This window comes from Coturnix japonica, chromosome 5 (assembly GCF_054131305.1).
Source record: "Coturnix japonica strain WE chromosome 5, WE-NBRP24, whole genome shotgun sequence".
Taxonomy (NCBI): Eukaryota; Metazoa; Chordata; class Aves; order Galliformes; family Phasianidae; genus Coturnix; species Coturnix japonica.
The window spans coordinates 16,709,526-16,729,266 of NC_140667.1; the positions used below are offsets into that span (position 1 = coordinate 16,709,526).

Consider the following 19,741-nt stretch of genomic DNA (forward strand, 5'->3'; position numbering starts at 1 on the left):
TTGTACCTCACACTGTGTTTATACCAAGAAGTGAGTACTTCAGAGGACAGCCAAAGGAGCTGACTACCTCTCTGTGAATAATAGCGGTGTCACATATTATGCTGCTACTTAGTACATGGACCATCGCTTGAAAAAATTAAAGGTTGGACTGATTTGGAGCCCATAAATGTAAATATCTGCATCTTTCTAATCTGAAGTCCAAAAGGAATGCTGTTGTGTAATGGTCAGGAGAACACTGCTGCTTCTTTGTCTCTTTATAGACTGGTGTCTTTGCATTTGCCCCCCAGCTAAGCATTTAGTTCAGGATCATGAGCTTTGCTCTGCATACAGTGTGCTTTCCCCACCCTGTGCTGGGGCTTGGTCTACACACCTGCGGCAAGCCAGCTCCTTCCCATGCCATGACACCCCCCAGCACCAGGCAGCACACCCCTTTCTTCAGCACAGGGGCACCAAGGTGTAGGTACTTACATACAGGAACACTTCTTGGGGAAGCCTACCCACTGTATTTCAGGAGTCACTAGCAGACTATGGCCTGATCATTTGTTTCAAAAGATAAACTGTCATCATTGCTTGCGAAGGAACATTTGTTAACCTTCACATTTCATAAAACACTTTCTTGCTCATTTTTTAATCATGAAAGATGAAATTGGATCTCGAGTTGTTATCCTTGCAGTATCTCCTCAGTCTCCAGCTGTGCCAAGATGTAGCTTTCGATACATTTCATCTGAGCAAATAGATTTACCATTTGTTTCATAATCACGGTTCCAGCGTTCCTACCTCTAATTATTTCTGATAAGCAAATGCTGTCGAGGAGGCTGCTCTGGGACATGGCATAATGTGCAGATCAGGGGCTGCATGCAGCTCCAGGTGTTGCTCCTGGTGCAATAAAATACTCCCCAGCTCTACTGTGGGAGGTATCAGTGCAGCGTGGTGAACATGTGCTGTCTGCCCAGAGCCCACAGTGTTGCTAAACTGAAGTGCTGCTCTTGCATCACAACAGTGAGCGACTTGTAAGCTACATAGGACACCCTTACTTGTGCTCTTGGTGTCTATACAGATTAAGGAGGATTAATTAGGCTCCAAATACAATGTGTCTTGGCAGCATTGCTCTGCTTTGTGATGTTAAAGCACAGATTTTTATTATTTTTTTCCATGGCAGCTGATCCAGGAGTTTCTCACAGCCAATACTCTTCAGGATAAACAAGCAATGCTTGGTTTGTTTGCTTGCTTGCTTTTTTTTTTTTTTTTTTTTTTTTTTCCTTCCCTCTCCACAACCTCTCAGTGAGGTGAAAAGCTTTTGGGGAATATTACTTCCCAGCTGTGGAATGCTGACACGCCTCTTGGGCTTTGAAACTTGCAGTTTGCTGACTGCTGCTTTCAAACTCCCCTACGAGGATGCTGTACCCCAGGTGTTCAGTAGTGTAGGGGCAGCCAAGATGGGTTTTTGGGTCAGTGGCATCAGTTCTGCCACAGAAAGGTGGACAGGGGAGGAAGACAAGAACTTCTACCTGTTAGCAGTCCCAGCCCCGCTGTTAATATTGTTATGAGAATACAGAGGAAGAGACAAAAGGAAGAAAAATAAGTGAACATCCATATGCATTCTTCAGCTGGAAACATATGCCCTTGAGCAACCTTGAAGTTTATGGCCAGTGATCTCAGAGCTAGTGTGATCACACAGCCAGAGGGCTGTGATACTGAGTGGTTCAAGTCCTCCCATTACGCTGCCCATGAATGACAAACCCTTGGGCACGCAAGATGGAAGTTCCTCAGGGCCGAACCTGAAGGCATCACAGGAGGACAGCTTGACCAGCTTCATTAGTATCAAAAGGCACCTCTTCTGCCCCCTCTGACATGATGTCCCCCTGCAGCATTGGCAGTGATGTCTTGGAGAGGAGGGTGTCCCAGCTTATGTGTATGTACTGTGCTGAAGTGCCCATTGTCAGGGCTTTTGCTGAGTGTTACACAAATTCTGATTATATGAAAGTTTGGGTCCTCAAGCTTGTTTTTAAGGTTCACCTTTTTCATCTTGTCAAGTGATGTTCAGGCTTCCCTGCAATTACTGGCGTGTTCAGTACTCTGGTCAAGTCAGGCTGTGGCTCAGCATATTTTCAGTATCCTCAGACAGAAAAAATATTAATTGTGAGCTGCTAATGGCTACTTGTTTGTCTGTTTCAAATTGTAAGGTAGGAAATCCTCTTTTTCTAGCACTGAGTTTTGGGTCTGCCTTGTACTTAAGTAACAGTGATAGGATGAGATGGAATGATGTCAGGTTGCACCAGGGGAGGTTCAGGCTGGATATTAGAAAAAATTTCTTCTCCAAAAGAGTGGTGAGGTGGTGGTACGGGGTGCTCAGGGAGGTGGTGGAGTCACTGTCCCTGGAGGTGATCAGGAAACATGGAGCTGTGGCCCTGAGGGACATGGATAGTGAGCATGGTGGGTTTGGGTTGGTGGTTAGATTAGATGATCTTAATGGTCTTTTACAACCTTAATGATTCTATGATACTTACATGTAAAAAGAAAAAGTAGATACTTCTTTGTAGATAAGTGTTTAGACCTTTTTTGAGTTCATAATTATTAGGTTTTTTTGTTGACAAAACCTATTGTTTTGGGGGAATTCTCAGTCTCAGCTCAGCAGTTGAATTTTGAACTTGTGTTACTTAGGAAAGAAATGTTTAAAAAATTGGAAAGTCCCAACCCATCCATTGTGTACCATTCATTATTTTCATTTGTCTGTCCTCATTCCTGTTCTTTGTTTCCTTTATTGAAGTCAGCAGCTCCAACATTTTCTCTCTGTACCAAGGGAAGATGTTATTCCTCTTTCTTGATGGTCAGCTACTAGGTAGCAGCCACCAGGCCAGAGGAAAGATAAGGAGCAGGGACACCCTCCTTGTAGCACAGATTGCTGTTTCTAGAGCTGACAGAAGTAAATAACAGAGTTCCCAGTTCAGCCTAATGGCACAATTTGGCTTGAGAAGGAAAAAAGTCTGTAAAGAGGTACCAAACTTAAAGTCATCGTATGAGGCATTCTTTCCCATTTTCCTACAATATGGACTCTTTGCCATTCTGTTTCCCCCCAGCCCCTGCCCCCCCTCCCAGATCTGCAGGGTGCCAGTGACTTTAGTATGCTTGGAATCAAGTTCATGTGTATTTTCAGAGCTGGTGAAGTCTGTGTTATCGTGCAGAAGGCTACTCTGGAGCGCAAACAAGCCTTTACCTAAAAAGCACCCTTCAGTCATTGCATGCTGCTTCCAGGAGTGCTCCCCTCGTTTCCCATTAATTCATTTGCATTCACTGCTGCTCCTGTATGCCAATTAGCTTTAATTTTTACTATGCACACTGACATCAGCGGCCAATGAGAACAGTGTGTAGCGAGGTTTTTAGTGTGCCTATAAACTACAGAAAATTGTCCTTGGACAAACTCCTGCTTTTAGACTGGCTGACAACAATAGACGTGGTTAAGTTCAGGCTAAGAGCCATTAAACATAATTACTACCACAGGGTAAAAGTTTAATTGTGTTAAATTTTAAATCTGCATAGTCTGTGCTTATTTACAAGCTGGCTAGGTCTTCTTGTTACATAAAGGGGAATAAATCTGTGCTTTAAAATCGATGCCTTTTAACTTCAAAAAAGGAGATTTAAAATATATATATACATATATATAACTGCTGTTTTTAAAAGCAGCAAAACAGCTCCAGAGCAAAACCTTTCTATATTTCCAGCTTCTTTTAAGCTATTGGTACCAAGCTGGTAAGTAGCTGCTGAGCATCTCCTGACAGATTTTTTCTGAAGTGCTTGAACTTTGTGTGTGTGAGTGTGTGAGAGAGCATCGCATCTGTTGTGAAGGTGCCTGGGGGACAGGCTGCAGATCAGTTTGTTCGTGTGGGGTTATTTGGAATTTACCCACAGATGGGGCTCATGGTGGAGGGGTTTCATGCACTCCCTCCTCCTGCAACGCTAGGCTTTCCCCACCTCAGGTTTCAGCTCCAGTTGGTGCTGGGTAAGGAGGGGTCAGAGGTGCAGGTTCGTCACAAGTAAGCAAAAAAAAGAAAGGCAAAAGTCTGCATTCATTTTTTTTAATCTCCTCGAAGAAAAGCAAAATGTTCATTTCTTGCTCATTGAGCTACAAACCGCAGCGTATTTTTAGAAGCGTGCTGAATACACAGGGCTCTAAATGGCTCTCTGGGAAGCAGATTCCAATCAGGGAGTGCTGGAATAAGTGTGAAATGCTCACCGGTTGGGAAGGGCAGGGACAGAGAGTTGTGAAACTTGCTAGAAGAGGAAAAGATCAGCACATGGGCTGGCTGTGCATCGGGGCTGTGTAGACATCGGGAGGCGACGCGGTTTCAGCCGGACTGAACATAAGCTGTAGATCTTATGCAAACAGTCAGAGCTGTTTAACAATTGGTGCACCCCCAACCCCCTGAAAGGAGACAGGTGAACACGATGCCAAATACATTTTTCATGTTTCTTAAGCTAACTGTTTAAATAGTTAAGTGAACATCTGTCCAAATTTCCCCATCATTTCCATTTAGAAAAGTCTCCTATTTGAAGGCTGAAGAAAAGCGCCTGCTTAACAATGCAAATGGTGCTGTCTGGGGCCCCTTTATTTTGTTTAATCTAGATTGAGCTCCACACAACGGTGATGCTAATGAATAATGGATATTTTACACTTGTGCTCGTAGCAGCGCTGGGCACAGAGCAAATCTAGGATTAACCTCCCAGTCTCCCCGTCTAATGGATTGGGCTCATTTTTTTTGAGTTTACTGTGACTTGGGAGCTCTAAAAACGCACGCCTGGTTTTGTGACAGTGACAAAACCCCACAAAGCCGCCAGGTCTTGCCGTGCTGAAGGGAGCCACTCATGCAGGGGAGGGGGCAGGGGGCTGTGCTGCGCCTGATTTGTGGACAGTGCTGGATGGGGGCCGAGCACTGCAGGGTGCAGAGCCGGGTGCATCTTGGCGCAGCATTTCCCAGCCTGCTGCTGCAGTGTTGGCCCATGGGAAGGAAGGAGCTCCCACAGTAGGTTGCATGGCCTGAATTTGGCAGGGCAAGGCAGCTGCTGGAACTGTAGAGCTGGGGTTTTCCCTTCTCCTTCAGTCCTCGAATGATGGAGTCTCAGGGGAAGAGTATGGACTACTCCCATTGCAACTTTTCCATCCTGCAGCGTAGTATCATAGAACGTCCCAAGTTGGAAGGGACCTGTAAGGATCATAGAGTCCAACTCCTGGCTCCATGCCAGTAGTTCAAGTGTTTCCTTTTAGTGTGCATTGTTTAAGTTTTGGGGAAAACATGCTGCTGCTTCAAGGAGCTTACAAGCAAGAGAGGGGACCAACTTTTTACACAGTCTGAGGGTGACAGGACAAAGAGGAATGGCTTTAAACTAAAAGAGGGAAGATTTAGTTTGGATGTTAGGAAGGAGCTCTTTACTCAGGGTGGTGAGGCACTGTCACAGCTGCCTAGAGAAGCTGTTATTGCCCCATTCCTGTAGGAGGCAGTCCCCTCTAACCTAAGCCATTCTGTGATTTAAGACTCTCTTGGGCTTCTTCCACTAGGTGGAATGAAAGTCCACTGGTACCTGACAAACAAGGGCAGCCTTTCCTCTAGCTTGGGAGCAAACTTGCTTTGGTTGCACAGCACAGTGTGGGTGGGAGTTATGTGAAGGTTTCTATAACATTGCTGAGTGTTGTAGTTCACAATTACTGGCCAGTAATAATTAATATTGATCAGCTTGGCAAATTGCATGTTTAGAAATTGGTTATAGATTTTCCTGGTCTGTGCATTGTGGAATTGGCCAGAACCAATGGCTCGAAACGAGCCAGGAGCCTGCATCTGTCTGCGGGCAGCAGCGCGTGGCACACACAGGGCTAACGGGGGTGCACAGTGGCCATTCAACCTCACTCTGAGAGTATTTGTCATCCCCAGAGCAAAGCAGCTGACCACATACACACTGACCTGGTGCTGTTGGTCTGTCGATTGGCGCCATGACTGGTCTGTGCGGCGGTGATTCTGTGGGTTGGCGGGGATGGCTCAGAGATGGGGCCGGGGGGAGGACTCTGCTGTCTTGGCTGAGTCCCCGGCGGGAGCTGTAACAGCAGCAGACATCTGGAGAGACTGATAGTGAAAGACAAGATGGAAATGGCAGAGCCTCTAGTGCTGAGGGGCTGTCCTCGAGGGCTGGGGAGCTGAAGTGGAAAAGCAAAGCACGCTGGTCAGGTCTTGGTATAGGGCTGAGCTGCTCCCGGGAGGGATGCATAGCCAGGCAGTAGGGCTTGCCCTCCTCCAGAAGCTTTGCAAACTGCTGCTGTACCCATCACCGGGGAAAGCGTGTTTCTGTGTTTTCAGCAGTGAGTGAGCAAGGTTCTTCCCTGGCAGCACGGCGGTGCTGCCTGCTGGGCTGGCAGAGCCACAGGGGCAAGAAGAGGCTTTTGACTGAAATTTTGTGAGCCCCAAAATTGTGCTGCGAGTGTTTAATGCTTTTCTTCATTAGACAGCAAATTAGCCCTGGGCGTGCAGTCCAAATGAAGTTTTCGTCTCGATGATCGCAGCCTGCTCAGCAGGCAGCTTTAGCCCGAGCTCCAGCACACTGGTTGGTCAGCGAAATGGAGACCGCGACTTCTATTTATTGGTGCAATACAGTATTTGATACCGCTAATTACACTTAATTAGTCCTTCCACCATTTAATTAAAATGGCTTCTAATGATCGCGCTTCTTTGGCAGGCTCTTTGGTACCACCGGGAATTGCGCTGCCTGCAGTAAGCTGATCCCTGCCTTTGAGATGGTGATGAGGGCCAGAGATAATGTTTACCATTTGGACTGCTTCGCCTGTCAGCTCTGCAACCAGCGGTAAGGACGCGGTTATTGCACGCACCAACACGGGTTACGTTCCGGCCCTGCACAGCACCGAGGAGGTGCGGCCGGCTGCTGCCCATGTCCGGCTCTCGGCACGGCGGCAGCGGGCGGCACTGACCTCTAGCGGCTCCGGGACCGTTCCTGTCCGCGGCTCCTGTGCCGTGGTCCCAGCTGGCAGCGATACAGGGAGCCCTGAGGGTGAGGGTTTGTAGCCAAACCTCACTTTACTCTCGCATCCCTCCTACTAAGGCACAGTGCGGCCGAGGTTTCATTTCCAGACTGGGAGCTGTGTTCTTTTAGATCTCGCCCTACAATCTTTCATGGCTTATCCTTTAGAGATTCCGGCCCCAAAGGATGGTGTAGAAGCATTCCTGTAACAGCAGCATGGGAAGCTGAAGCGAAAACCACGAGTTTAGGTCAACATGGAGCAATAGCTGCAGAGGTGGGTGCCCAAGCACCTTTGGGATGGGGCACCCACCTCCTTCTCCAGCTATAAAAGGATTTGGTGGTGAAGGCTCCTCTCCTTTAGTTCTCTTCCAGCTTCATTAGGCCGTGTCTGTGTACAGAGCGTTAAATGCATCTGTGCAAAATCTAATATTGATACAGAGCACGCTGTGTTTTCATTAGCCTCGTTCTCCAAATCTGGGCTTGCAGGTACCAAGAGGCACACCCTTCCCTATGCAACCAGCCTCTCTCCCAGGACATCAGGGCCCAGTGGCCCTTCCTGGCAGTGCCACACACACCCCCAGCCCCTCAATACACAACTAGGTTTGGAGAGAGGCAGCCAGGGGGGTGGGGGCAAGAGTCACTTCTACATTTCTCTTTGGAGACTTCTGTTAGGCTCAGAGTAATGAGGAGCAGCAGAATGCAGTCAGCTGTGTCTGTTCTTAGAGGGACTGACCTGCTGGTGGGGCATGTGGCTTTAAGGAGTGTGTACGCAGCACAGCTCTCAGCTTAAAAGCTGTTAATTCAAAGTGAGATTGATTATTAGCTTTTTAATGCAGAAATAAAAATAGATGGATTTCAGAATTAGTAAAGCAGAGAGAGAAAAGAGCGGGCTCAGAGCCCCTTCCAGCCATGAAGATGGGACCCAGCACTTGGGGCTGTGGTGGGCTCTGCAATGTCCTCATCCCATTGGTGTGGTGGAGAGTGCATCCCCTGAACCGTGCTCAAAGGGCATTATTTGTTATCTTAAGAAGAAAAGATGAGCTTCCAAATCTTTAGCAAGCAGGCGGGGTGAAAAAGCTATGGGCTGTCAATTTACACCTCTCCAATATTATATGTGGAACTTTTTTGACCTTAATGGTCAAATAAAATTGTTAAATATCACAAGCCTCTCTGTCAACTTCAATACAAACAGAACAATTTACATGGTATATGGAGAGCGGTGCCCTTCGCTCAATGAAGATAAAGGTTAGGAGCCCAGCCATCAGGAAATTTCTATTTGTTGTTCAGCACTGTACACAAGGGGGTGAGGAAGGACTTAATAGCCAGTCCTTGCCTGGAAATGAGTGCAAATAATGCCTTACCGGGGGGAGCTGGGGAAGCACAGGACCAGCACAGGCCTCACGCAGGCTCTGTACTGCAGGGATGTCCCACTCAGCTGCCTCAGCCCCTGGCTGCCCTCTGCTCCAAGCAGCAATGTCCTTTCCTTCCATAATAAAATCACCCAGTGCCAAAACTCCTGTGCATAATGAAACCAGTTAATTCTTTCTGTCTTCCAGATTCTGTGTGGGAGACAAGTTTTTCCTGAAGAACAACATGATCTTGTGTCAGATGGACTATGAGGAAGGGCAGCTGAATGGGAGCTTCGAGTCCCAGGTTCAATAGCGATCCCTGCTTCGCTGGAGCACTGTGGATGGGCGCCCGGCCGTGCCAGCAGCCAGCCGTCTGTCAGCTTGCCTGCAATATTTTTTTAATTCTGGTCCAGAGAGGACTATATACATTGTAGTACTTTCCCCCCACCCCAACACAAAGCAGTTACAATTTTAGATGTACAGTTGTGCCTGCTTAGCTGAGCACTGCATTGCCTGTATGTTTGTGAGTTTCCGGGGTCTGGGGGAGGGCTCTGTACAGTCTGTTTTCTGTATATAAACTGGAACATTTATTTTATGAAAAATGTAATGCAATTTTATTACTGGTGTGAATTAAAAATTATGAATGTTTCCTGGTCATCTTAGCTGTGGTTTGTTAATGCGGTAAAAGGCCATATTTCCTAGGCTTGATGATAAGCAGGTTTTAAACATACCTACAGACATCCCTGGGACCTGAGTGAATGAAGCAGGGGGTCGCACACTGAATATTTTTCCTCTGCTGTAAGGCAAAAATAGTTTTTTTATGATTAACTGATGATGGAAGGAAGATAAGGAGGAAGCAGTTTGGGATGAGGGTGTGCTGCAGAATAGTGTTAGAAGTGGTTTGTTGTTTTTTTTTTCCTTGATGTTCTGCAATGCAACAGATTAAGCCAACCAACAACCAGGAGGTGGGGAGAGAGGAGCAGAAGACAGTGCAGGAGAAAAGAATGGCTCATGGAGAGGTGAGAGTGGTGACTGGGACGGGTGAGTTGAAACAACTCTACTAAGATCACATCTCAGTGGCTTCTATGGCACTGTCAGCATGGTAATGTGGTGTCAAGGAAATTAGGGCTGGGGACATGAGAGCAGAGCGCAGAGCATTGTTGCCCATCCCTTCCTATCCTGAAAGGTTCAGTTAAATGTGAGTTGGCTCACACAAAATACCATAGAGAAATTATGCAGCATCCCTGTCACCCTCTCCTGTCCTTGTACTGTGGACATGGCCCACCTGCAGCAGCATGTGCCCTTGGGAGTGCTGGGAGTGTGAGTTCTTTAAAAATAAAACTCCCAGGAGGACGATGCAATCAGGATTTTTTGTCTGAACGCTGCAAATTTGCTTAATAGAAACAAGTACTGGAGCGCAGACCTGCTGTTGAATAATCACTTTCACTCTAAAGAACAGAGCAGGAGAACCTTTTGATGGTGTTATAGTCATCACTTGGCATAAATATTCATTCAAGGAATCAGAGCAGAGTAAATGGCATTTTAGGCTCTAATCACTTAGTATTAGCAGATAGCCTTTTTACTGCTAAAGATAACCACTGCTTAATCAGTTTAGTGACCACTGCCGTTCTGTGTGACATTTACGCCTCTGTCTCAGTGCCAGCACTGGGGATGTGGCTGTGGGTGACTCCTCTGCTCAGGTCCCTGTCACTCCACAGCCCATCCCACACACACACAGCTGGCTTCAGCCTCTGAATTAGGTGCCATTTACCTCCTTAGCTCAGTTCAAAGCATTATTTTAAGTTCACACTGCAAATATTGAAATCTGGGATCAGCTAATGGCTGATCATAGCACAGCCTGGTTCTGAGATTAAAAACAAGGCAGTATTTAAAGGCAATCAAAAATCTCAACCTTCCTCTCTATCCATCTTTAATGCTGGTGTAATTGCTGCTCAGATTCTGGCTCTTCCTCCAGTCTTAATTTTTGTGCTCGTGCATCTGTGTTTCAGAGGGATGTTATACTTCCCCGAGCAGCATTAGTGTTATTGAACACTCCACTATCGACAACCCAGCTCCTCTGATTTCATATCTTGCCAAACAAGTTAATCTAATATTAACAGCATTTTGTTACCACGTTGTTAGCTTAATTTACTTTACAAGAAATGCTATATTTGCATTTCAGCCCACTTCTGTTGGCTCACAGACTGTTTCCCGTCGCCAAGCAGAGCTCACTCATGCTGCTTTGTTCTGCTGTGTGTGGCTGGGGGCATGGGGTGGGGGCATGGCCCCAATGCAGGGCATGGGGGAAGGAGAATGTCCTGGAAATGCTGTATTCAGAACAGCACGAGTGCAGTCGCAGCTCTTCCAGGAATATAGCTGAGCCATAGACAACACTTTACCCTGGTTGACAGTCTATACAGGAAATGGCTTTAGGATGGAAATCATACAATCACAGAATTGTAGGGGTTGGAAGGGACATCAGGAGTCCAACCCCCTGCCAAAGCAAGTTCCCTACAGCAGGTTGCACAGGTAGGAGAGGAGACTCCACAACGTGTGGGCAGCCTGTTCTGCTGCTCTGTCACCTTCACAGTAAAGCAGCTTTTTGTCATGTTCAGATGGAACTTCTGTGTTCCAGTTTGTGCCCATTGCCCCTATTTCTGTTGCTGGGCACCACTGAAGAGAGCCAGACCTCATCCTCTTGACTCCCACACTGCAGATGCTTTTAAGTATTGCTGATTCCCTCTGACTTCTTTCCTCCAGGCTGAACAGCCCCAGGTCTATCAGCCTTTCCTCATACAGGAGGCACTCGTCTTTTTTGTGGCCCTCCACTGGACGCTCTCTAGGAGATCCCTGTCTTGAACTGGGGAGCCCAGAATGGTACGCAGTGCTCCAGCTGTGGCCTCACCAGGGCAGAGTAGAGTGGGAGGATCACCCAATTCAGCTTGCGGGCCACACTCTTTTTCATGTTCCCCAGGATACCATTGTCCTTTTTGGCCACAGGGGCACACTGCTGGTTCATGGCCACCTGCTGTCCACCAGGACACACAGCTCCCACCCTGCAGAGCTCCTCTCCAGCAAGTCAACGTGTGCCAATACAAGTGGCTATTCCTCTTTGCTGCTGATCCTTAGCCCTCTGAGGAACGTAGCTGAATCCTAGATATCAGTTTTCCCTGCTGGACTGTGCATGCTTTAGTATGACAATGGGCAGAACCAGTGCCAGTGCCACTGGTCCCATACTTTGGACTGTTGCACAACCAATATGCCGTGTCCTGGTAGCACAGCACAGCACAGCCAGGTCTGTGAGGTGACTGGGCGTATGTATTCCTGCTCGCAACACTTGGGAAGGGGGAAAGAGAGATAAATTAACTTCAGAGTAACGCCATGCAAAGTTATGAAGGACAATCTTTTTTTTTTTCTTTTTTTTTTTTTTTCTGTCAATATGCACAAAGAGGAAAAAATTGGAAGCTTTTGAGGAAAAGAAATGCGTCTGAACTTCTGAGTAAATGAGAAAGTATTGAAAAGCACTGTATTTCTGAGCTCCTCTGAGGTAACTTCTGTGCTCTGAGAGAATATTTCAGAAGACATTTTATTCTTTAGAAGATGCCAAAAATGCAAGACTTGGCACTTTAACAAAACAGAAAAAGGAAAACACATAATCTTCTTAACTAGTAAGTCTTTGAGCCCAGGATCACATTGTTGCCATATAATAAAAAGGAATGTTATGCAGTAATTTGGGCAGTTAAGGATTCTGTGCATACTCAAAATCATGACATTTCAAGGACAATAAAGTTGGCTGGCTCTTGGCCATTGGCCATAGGAAGAGAAAACACAAAACGGGATTGTCAGCTGGTTATTCATACCGCATTACAAAACAAGCCTCCCAACAGGCAAACACTCTTTATTGCTTGTGTTTTTGCTCCAGAAATATATTTTTTAATTAAAAATACCAAAAAAGTTCTTGCAGCATTCATCTTACAAATGTTAACCCCTTAGCAGACACGTCTGACATACTTTGCCACTGGCTTCTCCACTTTATGAAGGTTCAACAATGAGAATAATCAGAAAGAAAACATTTATTTCTGGCGCAGCACAAGCTGTTTCTTTTTGAGCATAAAAAAAAAAAATTCAACTTGTATAGGATTAACTGTGGGGGATGCTTTGCTTTTGGGAGCATCTGCATTGAAATAATGTCTCTGGAAAAACCTCATGCAACCCAAGGATGTGCACAGCCAGGGTGCCCCAAGGCCCCTGTACTCCTCTGCTTTCCTGGCTTTACGCTGACACAATTTAATTTCTCCCCAGATAACTTTATTCTGGCTTTTAAATAAGGAATGAGCTTTCTATTAAGTCCTCTTCTCTCAGAGTTGTTGTCCATTTCAGAAACGGCTGAAGTACCATGATTATTGAACTGCTGGATAAAATTACAAAAACCTTCTAGGACTAATGAGTAGGATGGGAGGGAGAAATCCTTCCTCAGCTTCACAAAAGGCTGCGGCGTTGGTCACTTGCAGCCTCTGGGCACTATTAAAATGGGGAAGCTGGAACAGGGGCTGGGTGAGATTTCCATGCAGTAACCCCAGAAGAATTGTCCTGGTTTTGTGAGAATGAGAGCTACCAGCAGCACAGCTGACCCAACAGGCAGGAGAGGTGCTCAGTCAGCGGGGCTGGTGAGAGGTGCTCATTTAGCCCATCCATCAGGTTAGCATGAAGTTCTCCTAACACCTGCTCAGGGAGAAAGGTTCTGCCAGCAAACTGGTGTTGGGAGTTTGAGAAATTGCTCGAGTTTGTGAAAATGCATTGGGATAGATCCTGACCCATAGGATTTAGCTCATCCCCATGCAGTCCCTGCATCTCTCCCATCTTCCAGGCCTCATGTTGGCTCCCTACCATGTCAGTGGTTTGTCCTCTTCCCTGGCCCCAGGACCACCTTCCCTACAGCTCTTATCCTGTGTGCTCCTCTCCTCCCAAACACCTCAGTGTTGCTATTCATGATTCACCTCACCTTATCATTGGTTTGTGCCTGTATGGGAACTGTTGAATCACAGCCTGAACCTCTGATTGACCACCAGAGGCAAGCACTGAATCAGCTGTGGTAGCACAGGTGAAGGCAATTGAGCTGTGTGACCAGAAGGGTTGGAGCTTGGCTGCACCTGTCCTAGACCCCATTTAAGGGCTGACTGTGGCTAGGGAAGGATCTCTTTCTGGAGGCTGCTCATTTTGGTGTTTTCCCTGTGAGCCTGCACAGGTAAGCATTTTTCATTTATTTCCAATTATCTCTTTCTAACCATACTACTCTATTTTTGTTGATTATACAGTGTCCCTAACCCCACAGCCTTCCCTCTGGCTCTACCTGTGCCTATTGCTCCCTGTATTTACCCTGTACCAATTGCCAGTTCTCTGTAACAAAATGCAATTACCCCTTCTGCAGATAATTAACTTCCTGAGCTGTGCTCTAGCCAGTGGGGCACCTCTCACTGCTACAAACAGGCTGGATATGAGCTGCCCAAATTTGCATGAGGCGGCTGTGATTTGTTGTGAATCATTTTGCAATGCTTTTGCATGAGAGAAGCTGTTGAAAAATAAATTGCATTGTATCAGACTAATGGAGGACAATAAATTCCTTTGGCCTTTTAGTTTAAGATTCATCACTGTCGGGCACATAGCAGGAGACAGAGGGCATCCAGTCCCTGGTGCAGAGCTGGGAGCTAGGCTTGCCTATACACTTGCTCATACAGTGATGTCTCTACCATAGCTATGGGGCTCAGTCCTCTCCATCCTGCAGCCACCTTCCCCCATCACTTTGCCTTTCCCTTATGTTTTGTGCATCTTTCTTGCTGCTGCCATCCAGCTCTACAAGCAGTGCCTCTCCATGCTGCATCCAGATGCACGTGTGCAGAGCAAGAAATATCCTGAGTTTTGCTCAGCTCTGCACAGGGGTTAAATCTGTGCCCTTGGTGGAAGGGATGGATGTGGGTATCACTGTGTGGTAAATCATGCTGCTTAGCAGATTAATGTCCAGTCATCCTTGGCCTTCTGAAGGGCTCTCTTCTATATTCAATTAACTACATGTGTTAATGAGAGATTTCCTTATAGAATGGAGCATATTTCCTCCTGTGCCTGGAGCAGGATAAATAGGACTTTTTGCATACAGCTTCAGTGTCCTGGCACTAACTCGTGGGTGTATATGGCTGCTTAGGAATATAATAATTTACAGGTGATTGTTTGGAAGGCTTCAAATTACCACCTCTCTTATATATAGATATATAAATAAAAAATGAAGCTTCTCAGGAGATTCTGCATAAACAATTTTCTGGGGAAGAAAAAGGATTCTCAATAAAAAAACAAACTAGTATTTGTTATATCTATGCCACTGCATAAAGTGCTAGTAAATTATTTCAGCCCTTCATTTCTATTTCAGCATTTCTGGGCCATTTCCTTTAACATTTTATCTCTTTTCTTACATAGTATAAATCCTCATCTACTGCACCCCTGGTGGAGTCAAATAAGTTGGTAGCCTGCAGGAGGAAGGGGATCCTGGCACCCAAGCAGCCGCTGTGGAAGTTCTTGTGCCAGGAGAGACAGGGAAGGGGTGGATTAGCACTAACTGTATGATGTGTAGGCACTGTGACTGCTGGGTTTCCCAGCCACTCATATGTGAGGGGAGAGTTTGGGAATGCACAGTGCTGCCCCACTGCTTATAGGGACTGCTCTCAGGTATGAGGTGTTCCACATTTCATGGAAGCACAGAATCGTTAAGGTTGGGAAAGACCTCTGAGATCATCTGGTCCATCTGCCTACCTGCTGCCTACAGGCCATTGTGGTGGGTCTGCAGTGTGTGGGTGAAGCTTCTTGAGAGAACACTTCTGCCATGACTTTGTTCTATTCCTTTTCTTGAACTCCTGTAAATTTTCATGCATCTTTTGTTTGCGTAATTTTTTTTTCTCTTGAAATTATAATGACTTTAATGCAAGTTCAGGTTACTTTATGTGGTCTGAAGATAGATCAGTTAGTACTCCTTCTCACCCATCAGAAAACCGGATTTTCCCCCTCCTTTTAGCTTTAAGCCAGCAATGAAATCTGTCTTTAGCCGCTAGCCTGCCTTTTCAATATAATTAAGGGGTTTAAGAATGAGCAGAACTTGTGTGGAGGAAAAGGGATATCTATGTAAGAAGAACGTGCTTTTAATTGAGATTAGTTGATCCCTATTCCATTAACAAAGCGCTGCCCGATAACCACATTCCCCGCAGCACCACAGGATTTATGCATAGTCTCATGTGCTGCAGAGGGGAATTGCTGGGCTGTGCTCACCCAGGTGGTAGCAGGAGAATGGGATGAGCTGCTGCTGTATATCACTGATCTCCTGCTCTCCAAGTGATGATTCAGACCCACACAGAGATCTATAAAAGTCAATGGTTTATTACTGTCTTGTATTTCTGTATTAACCACCTCATTATCATCCCAAATGGAGTATAAATCCGACAGTATCCAGTTGTTCAAACCAATGTGCTAGCGTTTAGCCCCCCTCACCACATAAATCTTACCTCTATGCAACATCAGGGACTGTGCAATTGCCACTCTTGTGAGCGGGAGGTATCTGTAAAGGGCCAATATAGTCAGAATGGTTTGGGTTTGGGGTTCCCCATGTGCATGGTGGTGTGCTGGTGGGTTTGTCATGAAGGCAACAGGGGTTCCTGAGTATGGGTGGTGTTGGCATGTGGTTGTTGGCACAATGTAAGCTTCTGAGTAGTTGGAAAACCACACAGCCATGCTCAGAGGCCCCAGAGCATGCTTCCTCCTTTGGGTACACCGTGTCCTGCTGCTGCCATGAGGAAAGCCTAAATACATGAATGGGTTAGATAGTAGCACTAGCAACTTTAAACAGCCACATCCAAAACAAGAACCTCTCCAAGATGCCTGCAGTTGTTTTCTGTTTTGGGAGCCCCTTAAGATGCGCAGGGGATGGCCCTCATGGATGTATTGAAAAGAACTTTTATACTGTGTCCACAGTTCACTGCTTGGCACAGTCAGTTCATTAGCAGAGGAGGCTTAGGATCTCCTGAGCTTTGTCATGTTAACAAAGTCTCATTGCCAGGAGCAAAAACCACTATCAGGGTCTGCCTTCTCTGCTAATTTGAAGATAGCAAACAGGTTAATTATGACAATGAGGTACAATTTATCTAAATTAAATAACTGGGGAAAAAAAAAAAAAAAGTTATGCATCCTTTGGACCAAGATCTCCTAGATGCAGTAGTTCTCTGTTCTCAGTAGGGTGAAGTGGATGTGTATCAGCTGGGATGTTGGTCCCACGGTTCAGATCCCTTGTACTTATAACTTGGCTGTAGACTTTGTAAGGACAGCCTGGCTTACAATGTTATGAATTTGGGTGACTCAGATGGAGTTAATGCAGATTGGCATCGCTGTTTTGTATTTTGTTTGTGTCTGGGGTCAGCACAGCAATTCCTTGCATTTTACTAAATGAATCCTTTTCTCTGTCCTGTTTTCATTATAGAAGAATGAGCTCATTACTTAATGTCTCCAAAGTGCTTCAACACAGCCATCTCAGATCTGATGCAGCTCCTTAGGATTACTTCTTAAAAATCCCTCTCTCCCCTTTTACATTAGTGCTAGCTGCTGAGAAACTTGTGTCTGAGCAGGAGTGCGGTCATCTGTCTTTCTGCATACCTACCTGGTGCCTGCACGATTACAATGTGGTATGAAGGAATTTCCTCCTTTGTTATGGGTGGAGAATAACAACTCTGACTGCTTGGAATGCTGAGAAGAGTGGGGAGACCTTAAAAGTGATAATGGTGTTTGAATGTTATTGCCAACTTTGAAAATAAGAGATTGAAATTGCTGGTGTTAGGATTTCATACATCTATATGATCCTCTGCATAAATCCTGTGCTGAGATGTGCTGCTTCTATCCAAGAGCTTTTCTTTTTTTGCCCACTCTTTTCTATTTCTAATACAGGGCAGTTTTTGAGTAGCTGCCTCCTTTAAAACGCTCACGCCATCACTGGCTATTTTTGCTGCAAGTTTGTCCAACATAGAGTGATGAATTTCCCAGAATGTGACAAATTGCACCCCACCTTCACAAACTGTTCTCCTTTAGTCTTGCATCAAGTCTGCACTTGACACGTGCTGAAGCAGGTGACAAGCTTTAGAACCTCATTTAATGCTTGTGACCACGAGTTGTGGAGTTTTCCATGTATTTTGGATGTCTGGCACATTTCTCATGCTGTGTATGCATGATTTTCTTTATTAACTGCAATGCTACTGCTCCCAAGGTGATTTATGCACCCAGGTCTATTGTAAAGCAAAGCTCCTGAGTGTGTGGAGAAATATGAGGGATAGAAGCAGTAATGGAGACTGATGTTATGCCTCGTGCTAAGGATGTGATAAGGAGCTGTGCCTCTCCTCTTCCTCCTCCTTCTCACCACTTGGCTGCTGAATCTCTCCTCTTGCCTCCCTGTATGGGTAATCACAGTTTGAACCTCTGATTAATTAGCTGAAGCAAGTGTTGGGTCAGCTGCGGGAGCACAGGTGAGAGTAATCTAGCTGTGCTCCAGGAAGGGGTGGACTTCGACTCCACCTCCTCTGAGACCTCATTTAAGGGCTGACCACCACTGAGGCAGCATCTCTTGGAGATTGCTCCCCAGTGGAGACTGCCTCAGCTATCTGGTCAAGGCATCAACATTGGTGAGTTTTCTTTACTAATAACCTTTGACTGTTTATCACCATCTTGGTCAACATCTTTATATTGTCAACCTTTACACTCCCATACCAGGTCACCTCTCCTTCACACTTTGTCTTGATGGGTGAGGAAGCATGTAGTGGTTGCACCTGCGTGGCTTTTTTTTTTTTTTCCCTTCATGTCTCTACTCATTGAAAATCATCTCTTGTCTGGTACCTGAGCTATGGGCTTCAGGCAGGTTTTTCCCTTGCTAAACCTTTTGAAGATATATTGGTAAAATGTTAGCATTCATCATATGACGAGGATACAAAGTGCACACTTATTCCTGAGTTCATACCTCACCTCTCTCTTTGTCTCTCTGGGAACCTCAAAAAGATCAAATATGATGTTATGGATGGAGGTTATGCAGAGCAGTGCTCCTTCCCTTTCTGCTCCTACCCTTGTTTTTTATTTAGTGATTCTCTCCCTTGCAGCGGATGTAGAGATAACATTTAAGGTTTTTATTTCTTTTTTTTTTTTCTTGTGGAGATACATCTCAAAGTACCCCACTCCTTCATCTTTTTGCAATAGCTTGAGAAACCTGGTGAAGCAATCATCTTGGGAAGGCCTGTATGGTTTCTCTCAAGGAATATAAGTAATATTATATAAAATATAGTATAAAACATAAAACTTGAGTGTGACCTCAAATACGTGGATGTTTGCATTGAGTAGGAAGCAAAGGACTCACATAGTTCATGCAAGCAGGTTTACAAGGCACCCTAACCCCACTGTTAGCACATAGTAAAACCCAAAATTTTAGCCTCCTGAAACCAATTAAGCACCAGGAGAGTCTGAGAAGGTAGAAATTCCCCCAAGCATTCATTGATCTTTTGGGCATTAGCTGGAAGGTCCCCACCAGCACGCTCTGCTCTGCTCACTTCTAGATGAAGATGGCTTACCCTGAATTTGGAGCCACAGCAGATGCTGAGCACTTAACAAATGCTTCTGAAATAAGAAAACCTCTGTAGTCCTCTCAACGTCATTCATCTTCAAATTGATAAGCTAAATACTGTACTCCAGAATAAACATTTCTCAGGGACAAAGTATAAACATTTCTAGTGGAGTGCACTTAATACAATTTTGTTTGCCAAGTGGCTCTGTCTCCTCCCCAGCCATGACTATGAGAGGGTTTTATTTAAATGGAGATACAAATTAATTGCACTCAGCGCAGCCTCTCATCCCAGTGCTCTCCTGTGTCCATACCCTTGGACTATAATAAGGACAGGGCAGGTGGGAACTTCTGTTGCATGTTCTTGTTAAAATGCTGGAAGGACACTGCTGCGGCTTCTCTTCTGACTGCTCAGTCACAAGTTTCTCTTATATACTATGTATCTGTTATATCCCATTAGAAGAAATGTGACTGGGTTCACAGTGAGACAGATGCAGGTGCGATCATGCGAAATCCTTGTGTACATCTTTGCACTTTATCACAGCTTACTGTCTGCAATTGTAAAGGTGCCTGGTATCAGAGGTAGGTTTGGACAGTCCACCTCTGGTGTTGGTATGCAACACTGGACTGCAGTGGCATATCCCTCAAATATCTCTTCAGATACGCTGTGGAGATCCTTAGCCACCAAACTGCCTCCAATCCCTCCTTCTCTAGGGGTGCCTCTTACACCATGATCTCCTTTTTATCATCCTCA

The 19,741-nt window shown here is 45.6% G+C and overlaps 1 protein-coding gene across 11 annotated transcripts in view; it reads left to right on the top strand.

Moving 5' to 3' along the window:
• LMO1 (LIM domain only 1) overlaps positions 1-9,023 on the top strand; it is a 218,901-nt gene extending 209,878 nt beyond the window's left edge. For all 11 annotated transcript variants that reach the window (XM_085550149.1, XM_015864108.3, XM_015864113.3 and 8 more), the window contains 2 exons: positions 6,718-6,843; positions 8,574-9,023. In XM_085550149.1, the coding sequence (XP_085406275.1) occupies positions 6,718-6,843; positions 8,574-8,679 (232 nt within the window). In that variant the 3' untranslated portion in view covers positions 8,680-9,023. The remainder of the gene's footprint in view (positions 1-6,717; positions 6,844-8,573) is intronic.
• The last annotated feature ends 10,718 nt before the right edge of the window (positions 9,024-19,741 follow it).